Source organism: Gnatocerus cornutus, unplaced genomic scaffold (assembly GCF_029298725.1).
Source record: "Gnatocerus cornutus isolate USDA-ARS CGAHR unplaced genomic scaffold, icGnaCorn1.1 ctg00000148.1, whole genome shotgun sequence".
NCBI lineage: Eukaryota > Metazoa > Arthropoda > Insecta > Coleoptera > Tenebrionidae > Gnatocerus > Gnatocerus cornutus.
The window spans coordinates 13600-25854 of record NW_028275488.1 but is presented as its reverse complement, the minus strand read 5'-3'; the positions used below and the strand labels follow the sequence as shown (position 1 = coordinate 25854).

Genomic DNA, 12255 nt, shown 5'->3' with positions numbered 1-12255 from the left:
GAATCTTGGTAAAAAGTCATGATTTTGTAGATTTCGTGCTCTTCTTTGCGAATTCAAGCCAGAATACAACGAAAATCGGCGAGAAATCGTCGTTTTGCATCGAAATATGCGAGTAGTGAGAGAATGGGGAGGCAAACGAGGTCATCCCAAGGCCATTCTAAGGCCACCTCCCACCCTAGTTTTTTTCCAAGGTCAATTGCGGCAGTGTCCACCCGACCACCGACCAGGGACAGTCTCCCTTAACTCTCCATCTAAGACAGTCATGCGCTATTTCCGTTTTACGTGTACTGGTGGTAGTTTGTTTAGTGAAACTTGTTATTTCAATCAATTGGGCCATTTGGACTTGGATGGTAGTTCCCTGCAAAGATTTTTTACTTTGTCAGATTATTGCAAGTGTTGCAAGAAAAGAAGAAGCAAGTCGTGTGACGCCCCCATGTGAAACGTTTGATAGTACCGAATTTACCATCGACGTCATTTGTGATGAGAAGAAATTGAGGGAATGCATTCAAGAATATGGAAAACCGTGTAAGGATTGTAAGGAGATATTTTTCAAAGTGACTTCAGTGGAACCTTACAATACAACACCATTAGTGACAACATGGCAGTGATAACTTGTTACCAAATTATTATCGACATACATTGATTTGGGTCTCCTAACAGTTGAACGCCACAGAATAGTTTATTTGGCCTTGAACCCAGTGCTCACCAGTCTCGCTCTCCGTCATTAATTGATGAGTAATCACCATGACCGAAGATATTATCGAATACCCGTTGAGACAAATGAAGTGTTTTGAAGATCGGTTGTTGACATTTCACGATTGGCCGCTAAAAGATGTTGATCCATTAAAATTAGCCAACAACGGGTTTTACTACCTCAAGAAGTTCGATATTGTGCGCTGTTTTCATTGCAACATCGAGCTGGGATCATTTCGTTCAACGGATGTAATTTCCGAAGAACATCTCAAGTATTCAAAGGATTGTGGTTTTGCAAAACTCTGTGTTAGTAATAAAAAGTTTTATAGGATTGAATATATTGTGATCATCCTACTTATTACAAAAATTGTATGTATAATGTTGACTTATAATAAATACTGTTAAAGAAATGTTGTTGACCTTGCGGAGATGTTGACCGAATAATGCACACCTATGACTCGTCATTGCAGCCTGCAGCTCTACGGTTTCTTTTTAAGATCGATTCTCGATCTTCAGAAAAACCTTTCAAGTTTTTCAGCAGCAGTTGCTGCTTAAAAATGACGGAAAAGTTAAGCAAAGCTGAGTGAAAAAAAGTGGCTTTGAACACCACAGAATGGATTGTTTAATTTGATGTCTATGCAGGATCTCCTTAACCTTGAACGCCACTCATGTAAAGAATGGATGGATATTTTTTACTCATTTCTTCAGGATGGATATTCTTTAATTGTAGATCATATACAGGATGGATATTTGTTATCATACTTACGAGTTGGGTTAAATAAACAGTTGATTAAAAAAAAAGTTTTTTATTATAAAAAAAAAACTATACATATTTAGGGTCTTAAGCCCACAACTCCTCATCCCAAAAGAAGATGGGGAGTTGTACAAACTTATACCGCTCCTCCTTAGGTTCAAATGGTGGCTGCCATGGGTCCTCTGGCAGTGGAGGCGGCGCGACCAAGGCAGCCCGACACTTGGCTAAATGTTTAGCCAAGTTTTTGGGCTTCACCCAATGGTTTTTTACCAAACCACATTGAACCACTGTTAAAAATAAAGTAATTAACAATTGTTAATAATTGAAAGAATACTTACAGAACAGCTTCCTACCCATTGTTGCGACTAACTATCAACTGATATGATTGACGGTGTTTTATAAGAAGTCCCCTCCTTTATTACGAAGGACTTTAGCCAGACGGTTCAAGGTCTTTTAGTTTTCCTTATTGCTGTCGGATGCACCTTCATGCAGTTTAGTTGCATCCGCATACGTGAAAGTGAAAAAGGTTAACAAGTGAGTAATTTATGGGTACCAGAAGTAATTATTATTTTTTAGAATATGTATTGTTACAAAGTTTGGGAAGATGAAGAGGAAGATTTCATCTGTAAATGGTGCATTAAGCTTCAACAAAAAAATTGGTTGACGCTTTATCATATCCATTCAGTCGGACCAACTCATTATCAGTGCCATCACTGTAATTTAATTATATGTGATGAGGGACCAAGAAGTTGTAGGGGTGAAGAGGAGTGTCAAATTATGTATTATATAGACTATACTTCTGCAGTGCGAAGTGAAATATATTATGACACTGATGAAGAATTCGAAAGTAGTAGTGATAGTGGATTGGGGGATGAAACCTGTTTTGAATCTTGGTCCGATGATGAGATAAGTAGTGATTAGAGGTATATAAGGCATGTGAAAACATATATTGTATTAGTCTTGAATATGTGTAGAGATTAAAAGCATGAAAAGAAAATCGTGTGTTACTAAGAAGAAAACAGGAGGTTCAATTATTAAAAGAACATTAGATAAAATAAAGAATATAGAGTGGCATATTCCTTCATATAAGTAAGTTAAAAAAATATATACCATCCCAATACAATATTCTTTCCTCTAAAAGCTTCTGCGGTCCCAGAACTCAATTAGATAAAAGATTAGCAAGAGGTGATAAGGGTATTAATCCACTAGACGAGTATTGTAAAAAACACGACATTGTATACAGTAAATCCACCGATTTACCAACCCGACATCAGGCTGATCGTGAATTAATTCAACAAGCGAGTGAAAGACTTAAATCAAAAGACGCCTCAGTAGGTGAAAAAGCAGCAGCTTTTTTAGTTAAAAATATAATGAAGGGTAAAGTGAAGATCGGTTTAGGTGTGAAGAAGAGTAAACGAAAATCGCGTAAAACTCGGGTAGTAAAAGCACCCAACTTTACAGCAGCAAAACGTGGAGGGTTTCTACCCTTTCTTCTTCCATTATTAGGGGCTCTTGGAGCGTTAGGGGGTGGAGCTGCAGGTATTGCTACAGCGGTAAATAAAGCTAAATCAGATAAACAAATGTTGGAAGAAACACAACGCCATAATAAAGCTATGGAAAGCCTAAATACTCTTAGTACAGGGAAAGGGTTGGGAAAGAAAAGTGGAAAAGGTTTATATCTAGGACCTTATCAATGGTATTTAAAAAATTCTGGAAAACGCAACGGGCGTTAAATAATATTGAACTCGCTACAATAGTAAAAAAATTAAAAATTCCATATTTCCGTGGGATTTTTATGAGAACAAAACTACCCCACCGGATTAAATTATATGAAACTGGTATCATCAATATGGATCATTCTAAAGGTGAAGGAACACATTGGACAGCTTATATAAAACGACGAAACAATGTAATCTATTTCGACAGTATGGGACAATTACCACCCCCAAGAGAAGCTGTGAAATATTTTAAAAGTGATAATCGGATGAATAAAATCAGATATAATCATGATAGATATCAAAAATTTGAATCACATAATTGTGGACAATTGTGTGTAAACTTTTTATATACAAATGTTCGGTGAAGAAATCGATCATTAAAGGAGAAATAAGTGAAGCAAAATGTTGTTTGTATTTACTGGAAAATCATCTGTTTTAAGTGCTGATTTCAACCCACCCGTGGAAATTGAAGATGGGACATATGTGTTAGGATTAGTTTCATTTGAAGCGTTCAATAGTATTCCAAATGTAGATTCAGACATTAATGTGTTCAAGTTTGGTGGAAAGGTGTATACAATTCCTATTGGGTGTTATCAGTTACAAGATATTTCGAACTATTTAAATAAACAAATTGGAAAAGATTTTCCCGACGCTGTTTTGGAATTATATGGAAATCCAAATACTCTCCACACACATATTAAGTCAACACATGAAATAGATTTTAATATACCTAACTCAATCGGACCACTTTTTGGTTTCACTTCAACGAAAAAAATTAAAAAAAATACCGGGCTTGAATCAGATAACATAGCGGAAATAATGAGAGTGTCTAGTATTTGTATAGAATCTAATGTGACAGTGGGTAGTTTTAAAAACGGAAAAGAATCGCATACCCTACATTTATTTAGTATCTCTGTCCCACCAGGGTTCAAAATAATAGAGGCCCCTGAACATGTAACATACCTCCCACTCAATACCGATAAGATTCGAAATATAACCCTTAAAATAGTAGATCAAGAGGGGAAACTCATCAATTTCCAAAACGAAACCGTGACAGTGGTAGTAAATTTACAGAAGCAAGGTTAAGGTATGGGTCTTTTGTTCAAACCTTATAAACCCTATTCATGTAAGAAACTAGTTAGTAAGAAGAAGTGTGTGGAAGTGTTAACTACAACTAACAAACAATTTTTAATAAGTCTTGGATTTAAACTCGTGTAAAATGTTGAATGTTCAAGATCCAATATCTATCGATGATAGTATAACTAGAAAGGAATTTCAATCTTCGCTAAGTTATTTTTCTAATTTTAATCACAATGATGAAATCAGAATAAGTCTCAAGGAAGATTTGTGTGTTTTTCCAAAAGACAGTTATCTTTATATCTCGGGAAAAATAGTCAAGGCAAATGATACTTCACAAATTGCAACAGATACAGAGTTAGTGTCAAACGGTATATTATCCCTATTTAACGAAATTCGACTAGAGCTCAATGGTCATAAGATTGATTCTTGTACAAAACCAGGAATAACTTCAACCATAAAAGGATTGGTTTCGTTTAATCAAGCTGAAAGTATTAAATTAGGAAATGCAGGATGGTTCCCAGATAAACCTTGTACGATTGTAAAAAATGGGAAATTTAATGCTTGCATACCATTAAGTATGATTTTCGGTATGATGGAAGATTTTGATAAAGTTCTTGTAAATATGCCTCAAGAACTAATATTAATTAGAAGTAATACCGATAAAAACGCACTAATTAACAAAAAAGAAAATTCAACCGAGGAAGCTACCGTTGTCATTGATAAGATTGTATGGAGAAACAAACATATTACACCAAATTTAAAAGAAGAATTAGCTCTAACAAAAATAATTGAAAAAGGAAAAGATTTGATGGTCGGCTTTAGAACGTGGGATTTACATACATGTCCTCTCATACCAGGAACAAAAAAACATAATTGGCCAGTAAAAACAACAACCACTTTTGAAACGCCTAGACACATTTTAATAGCCTTCCAAACTGATAGAGAAGGGAATTTAAAAAAAGATTTCAGTGAATTTGATAATTGTAATATCACAAATATTCGAGTTTATCTAAACAATGAGGTATATCCATATGAAAACATTAATGTTTCATTTGAGCAGAATCAAGTGTCAACATTATATGAAATGTTCACTCAATTTAGATCAACTTTTTATAATATCAATAAAAGTGAAGTCAACATTACACTACAGCAGTTTATAACAAAATATCCACTGATTCACATCGATACCAGTAATCAACGAAGCAATTTAGCACAACAAGCTGTATCTGTTAGAATAGAGTTAGAAACAGAAAAACCTATCGAAGCAAATACAAATATCTTTGCCCTTTTAATATCAGATCGAATGTTTTCATATAATCCTCTAACGAAAGCTGTAAAAGGAGTGTGAAATGGAGACCGATAGTGTGATTGTGGACGTTCAAGGTTTTTATGTGGGAAAGAAAACATTTATTGTTAAAGAATTGGCAATTTTAAATAACCATCTACAAATGGAACATTATGTTTTCCAAGAACCCTTTAAATTTTCAAAATTATCCAACGATCGAAAAAGACAAGCTAAATGGCTTATGAAGTTCCACCATTGTATAAAGTGGCAGACCGGATGGATTGAACAGGAAAAGTTCAAGGTTATTCTACAAACAGTGGTGAAGAATGTTAAGAAGATTTATGTTAAAGGACTTGAAAAAGCTAATTATCTTCGAACATTTTTAAACAAGGATTTAATTCTACTTCCCGAAAATCCAAGTCTTCAATACGGTATCCCTTCCTGTATGAGTCATACATCACAAAATTGTATCTGTGCTCTAAGCAATGTTAAGATGTTAGCGAAGGCATTTTTTAATATCGATGTTAATAAAAAAAATTAAAATAGATTTATTTCCTTTGTTCAAAATAATGTTTAAAACAAGGTTAACCTTGTGATTTCCTGAAAAGAGGGGGGTTGTAGAATTGCATGGTTGCAGTTGCATATAAAAGATTAAGGAGTACAATCCTACTTCAGTTTGCTTTCTCGTTAGCACTGTAAACATTATACCATAAACAATGAAAAAATTTATAGAATCTTTTCAACCGTGTAGTCAACCCTCTACGTCGAGAGGGTGTGAGTGTCATAAGTGTTCACAACAGAACGTAGAGAATCCACCCTCTACTCCACATGTTGAAACACAGCATTCTTCATCAGAACCCGTAAGTACCACGCTTTTACAAAGATGTCTGGAGGGTGAACCTGGTTGTAACCCTTACAAAAAAATAGTTATTCTTGAAAATATTTTGGTGCAACCACCCACCACTTTAGACATTAAACGAAGTGTGACGACTCCTACAATATTAGATATAAAACATGAGTCTGATATTCAAAATTATATTTCGAAAATGCTAAACCTTGAAACTCAAGAACTAATTGAATTGTTTTTTCCAAACCCTTCCACCCCTGACAAATCGTTACCCGTTTTATCAGATTCATTGTTTGAAACTGTTGATAGTCCTTCTCCACTTTCAAAAACTTATATAATCTCACGTCGCTCAAATTCAGATCCATCAGTAAAGTCGAAAAGTGAGAGTGTTTTATCATTTTCATTTAATAAATCTGACTTTAACGAGTCGTGGGGAAAGGCAGCCCCCTCCTCCGATGAGTCGTTCGATTTTAGTCCCTCTATAACATCTACCCCAAAATCTAAAATTATTTTTTCACCAAACTTATTCGATAGTAACACTTCTAATTTGGAAAAATTATTAACACCTCCAACAATGTTTATAAATACTCCTCCTCCTCCTCCTCCTTCTCCTAATCCCTTTCCTGATGAGGAAGATGACCTATATGCCAATATTCCTTCCCCAGTACATGAAGAATTAGATGACAAAATTATTAAAAGAATTGAAAGAAAACGTAAAGCTGCCATATCAAAAAGAAAGTGTTTGATTAAATTGCGTAAAAAAGATATTTTTTAATCGACACTTTTATGTCTTGTTTTTATGTTTAATGTTGGAGGAGTATAAATCAAAATTATCATGTTTTTTCATTGTTTATAAAGGATACTCTCTTTACAAAGGAGGTATGTGATAATTTTTATCAAATAATGGGTACTAATTGGTTTTAATTAAAGATCAAGTTCCCATGTGAAAAATGTGGTTTTCTATTCAAAACCAAAGAAACCCGTTTGAAGCATAGTGAAGCTGCTTGCAACAGACGTTTACAGAGTAGTCAAGGGAAAAGGAAGAGAGCGGTTGATTCAGTACCCAATTCAAAAAGATCAACCGGTAATTAACAAGTTGTTAATAATTATTAATTTATGTTTTACTTTTAGCATTTTGTGAAAGCTGTCAAATCACCATTCCTCAGACATCTCTTTGCAACCATTACAAAAGTGCTCAACATCTACAAAAAAGTTTGTTTAAAGTAGAAGATGGTGTGGCGTTAATTCAGAGTGCGTTTAAAAGTAGAATTGCGACCTACCGACTTTACCCCGATATGGATTATATAGATTTGAAACAGTTTTTTGCGAGCATTGATTCAAAATTCAAACAGTTACTAAAGTTACATTTACAGAAAATGAAAACGTTAAAAGTGAATCTAGAATTGTTTGGGTTTTACGTAAAGCAGTCGGATGCTGAGGATGAGTTTGAGGTCAAATCGTTTACGACTCCAAACAAGATTATCACTTTTGGTTTAGATTTAACAGACTACATAAATGATCAGAGGGAGCAACTGCATGAAAAAATGTTGGAGTTTGCAGAGAGACAATCTGGTAAGAAGCATTACATCATGTTTGTAGAATTAATTTTCTATTATTTTAGGATGGTCTTTAATTAAATTATTACACCTCGATATTAAAATCAACTATTACAACCCACTACGAGCTTCCTCTTACATCAGACTTCCACCGTACATTGCGAAAAAGCAGGCAGTTTTAAACGTAGTCAACAGAGATGTATTTTGCTTCGCCTGGGCCATAGTGGCTGCGTTAAGAAAACCGAATGGGAAAAAGACCTTAACAACATCTTACGAAGACTTTAATAGCGTATGTGATTTTAGTAATATTGAATTTCCGGTTAAATTAGATCAGATAAAAATTTTTGAATCTCAAAACAATATTTCTATAAATGTTTATGGATTAGAAGCGTGTTCAAACCAGGGTGAGAGAACTCATGATATAGTCGGACCTTTATACTATACAACAAATAAAAGAGCTACTCATATCAATCTCTTATTATTGGAAGATGGTTGTGGTAATCAACATTATGCCACAATAATAAATTTACCTAAACTTGTTAGAAGTCAAATGTCAAGACATAAGGGTAAAATATTTTTCTGCGATGGTTGTTTACAATCGTTCACTACTCAAAAATTACTTGATAGACATTTAGAAAATGATTGCAACCACATTGTTACGAAATTACCCTCAAAAGATCCAGTTATTAATAAATTTGGTAAAACAGTTCGGGAAGATATTTTAGAATTTACTGCTTTCCAACGTCAATTACCAATCCCATTTATTTTCTATTGCGATTGTGAAGCCATGTTGACACCTTTAAGTACAGTTTCACCTAATCCAACTGAATCATTTTCTATGAAAACGTTTAAACACATTCCATACTCTTGTGCATATTACTTGCACTGTTCGTTTAATGATTCTCTATCCAAATTTGTACTGTTTCGTGGTGAAAAGTGTATTGATGACTTTGTAGCAGCTTTGGATGCTGAAGTTCGTCATTTATACGAAAATTATTTTAGTGTTATAAAACCAATGATTCCTCTAACTCCAGAACAACAATATCAACATTTCATGGCAACGGAATGCTATTTATGTGAACAACCCTTTAAACAAAATGATGTAAAAGTTCGCGATCACAATCATTTTACAGGTAGTTTTAACGGTACAGTCCACCAATCATGTAACTTGCAGTATCAGATTCCAAATTTTATACCAGTAGTATTTCACAATTTATCAAATTATGATTGTCATTTATTTATCAAAAGATTAGCTTGTCATGAAGAAAAGTTGGATGTAATTGGTAAAACTACCGAAAAATATATAACTTTTGGAAAGTATGTTCATGTCGGTAACTATCCAGATGCAACAGGCAAAATTCAACCAAAATATTTAAAATTACGATTCGTGGATTCATTTCAATTTTTAGCTACATCATTGGAAAAATTGGCAAATACATTGGAATCACACCAATGTAATATTGTAAACAAATATTTTAGTATTGATGAGGAATTTTGTTTGATTAGACAAAAGGGTGTTTTCCCCTATTCCTTCATTGATGATTTTTCAAAATTAAATTATCCAAATTTACCAACAAAAGATGAATTTTTCGATAACCTTAGAGAACAACCAATATCTGATTCGGATTATGAGAGAGCTCAAAAAGTATGGAATGTGTTTAAATGTACAAATTTGGCTGATTACTCTGATATTTATTTAAAAACTGATGTGTTACTATTGGCTGATATTTTTGAAAATTTTAGAAGTATTTGTTTGGAACATTATAAATTAGATCCTGCTCATTATGTAACCGCTCCATCGCTTAGTTGGGATGCAATGCTAAAATCTACTAAAGTAAAATTGGAACTTTTAACCGATATAGATATGCTTCATTTTTTTAAAAAAGGTATTCGAGGTGGTGTTAGTTCTTGTATCAAACGATATGCCACCGCCAATAATAAATATTTAAAAAATTATGATGACTCGCTTCCAACAAGTTATATAACTTATTTTGACGCTACTAATCTCTATGGCTTTTCAATGATACAAAAACTACCCTTTGGTGCGTTCGAATTTTTAACTGATGAAGAAATTCAGCTTTTCGATATTTTTACACTTGAAGATGAGTCGGATATCGGATACGTTTTGGAAGTTGATTTGCAGTATTCCGAAGATTTACATGATTTGCATAATGATATGCCGTTTTGCCCCGAAAGCATATTACCACCCAATAGTAAATATCCAAAATTAATTCCAAATTTATATAACAAAACTAACTATATTATTCATTATAAAAATTTAAAGCAGTGTCTTAAACATGGCTTACAGTTGATAAAAATTCATAGAATATTAAAATTTAAACAATCCAATTGGCTTCAAAAGTATGTTGCTTTGAATACAAATTTACGCAATAAAGCACAAACAAAATTTGAAAAAGATTTATTTAAATTACTCGTTAATAGCGTGTATGGTAAATGTATAGAAAATGTTGATAAACGTGTTGATATAAAATTGGCTTCACACTGGGGTAAGAGAGGGAAACAATTTGGAGCTGAAACTTGGATATCTAAAGCAAGTTTTAAAAATTGTACAATTTTTTGTGAAGAACTGGTTGCAATTCAAATGAATAGAGTGAAAATCGTGTATGATAAACCTGTTTATGTTGGATTTTGTATTTTAGAATTGGCCAAGTATGTCATGTATGGTTTTTATTATGACTTTTTACAACCCCAATATAGAAATAATCTAAATTTATTATACACCGACACCGATTCATTCATTTTAGAGATTTTCTGTGATGATGTTTACCAAGATATTCAAGCAAGCAGTGAACGCTTTGATTTATCAAATTTCCCACGCAATAACCCTTATGGTATTACCCCAAATAAATCAAAACTAGGAAATTTTAAAGTGGAATTTTGTGAACAGGCGGTGAAAGCGTTTTATGGAACGGGTGCAAAAGCTTATTGTGTTGAATTAGAAAATAAACTAATTAAAAGAGCTAAAGGTATTAGTAAACACATCACCGAAACTAAATTACAACTTTTGGATTATGTAAAAGTTGTTGAAACAAATGCTACAATTATTTGTTGTATGTCTGTTTTTAAATCTTATTTACACGAAATGTTTTCTGAATTACGAAACAAGGTCGCTCTTTCTGGTTTGGACGATAAAAGGTTTTTAATAAAAAAATCACCAAAAACACTCGCTTGGGGTCATTTCGATATAGATCGTCAAATTAGGTTTGACACCTTTCTAGAATTAGCATTAAAATCTGTATAAATTAATATGTTTACTTTGTATATAGTTAGTCGTAAGAATGGAGCTTGTAAAACAAAAGGAAAAATTAAAAGTTGTTAACCATGATTATGTGTGTGATATTCCTTCTTTTATACGACATAGTGCTCTAATTGGTGCCAATTCCAAAAGAGGATTAATTATTGGAAAATCCGGTTCAGGAAAGACTAATGCTTTAATTAGTCTTTTAACAGAAAATAATGGTCTACGCTATCGTAATATTTATTTATATAGTAAGACTATTAATCAACCCAAGTATCAGTTTTTAAAAAAGGTCTTTGAAGCAATTCCTGAAATTGGATACATCGAGTACGAGAATCATGAAGACATCATACCACCACAAGAAGCTGAACCTTATAGTGTTGTTATATTTGATGATGTTCTTACAAGTAATCAAAATATTATTCGCGACTACTTTGCATATGGTAGACATTATAACTTGGATCCATTCTATTTAGCTCAAACATATTCGGCAATTCCAAAACAGATTATTCGAGATAATGCGAATTTTCTAGTGATTTTCCCCCAAGATGAAACAAATTTAAAACATATATATAATGATCACGGGAATCAAACAGGTTTATCATTTATTCAGTTTAAAAAAATGGCGCAAAAGTGTTGGATCGAACCGTTTAGTTTTCTTGTGATTGATAAAGAAAGTGATGTGATGAAAGGTCGTTATAGACAAAAGTTTGATACATTTATTAATCCCTGAAAAGCATTTTCAACTCAGTGTAGTCGTTGCAATATGGATAAACATACCGCTCTCGCGTTAGACAAAGCAAGACGCAATGTTAAACAAAAGTTACGATCCCTTAATACTGATATAGTTATGTCTCAGTCTAAAATACAACGTCAATATCAACCAATTACTGACCCCATTCACAGTTTATTAACTGAACTCAAACGAGAAAAACCAATGGTTAAAACCGAATTACCGACATCTTTCACTACATCCACACCCGCCGTACCGATTAAACAACAACAACAAACGACCTCTAAAACTCCGGAATTTTTAAAAAGTGTTCCAGTGACCGAATTTAAA

At 33.4% G+C, this 12255-nt stretch overlaps 1 protein-coding gene across 1 annotated transcript; it reads left to right on the top strand.

The window, feature by feature from the left end:
* Positions 1 to 1893: 1893 nt before the first annotated feature.
* LOC148165883 (uncharacterized) lies at positions 1894 to 2376 on the top strand. Its single transcript, XM_088049644.1, has 2 exons — positions 1894 to 1973; positions 2024 to 2376. The coding sequence occupies exon 2, from the start codon at positions 2027 to 2029 to the stop codon at positions 2366 to 2368; it is 342 nt and encodes a 113-aa protein (XP_087905770.1). The 5' UTR covers positions 1894 to 1973; positions 2024 to 2026; the 3' UTR covers positions 2369 to 2376.
* The last annotated feature ends 9879 nt before the right edge of the window (positions 2377 to 12255 follow it).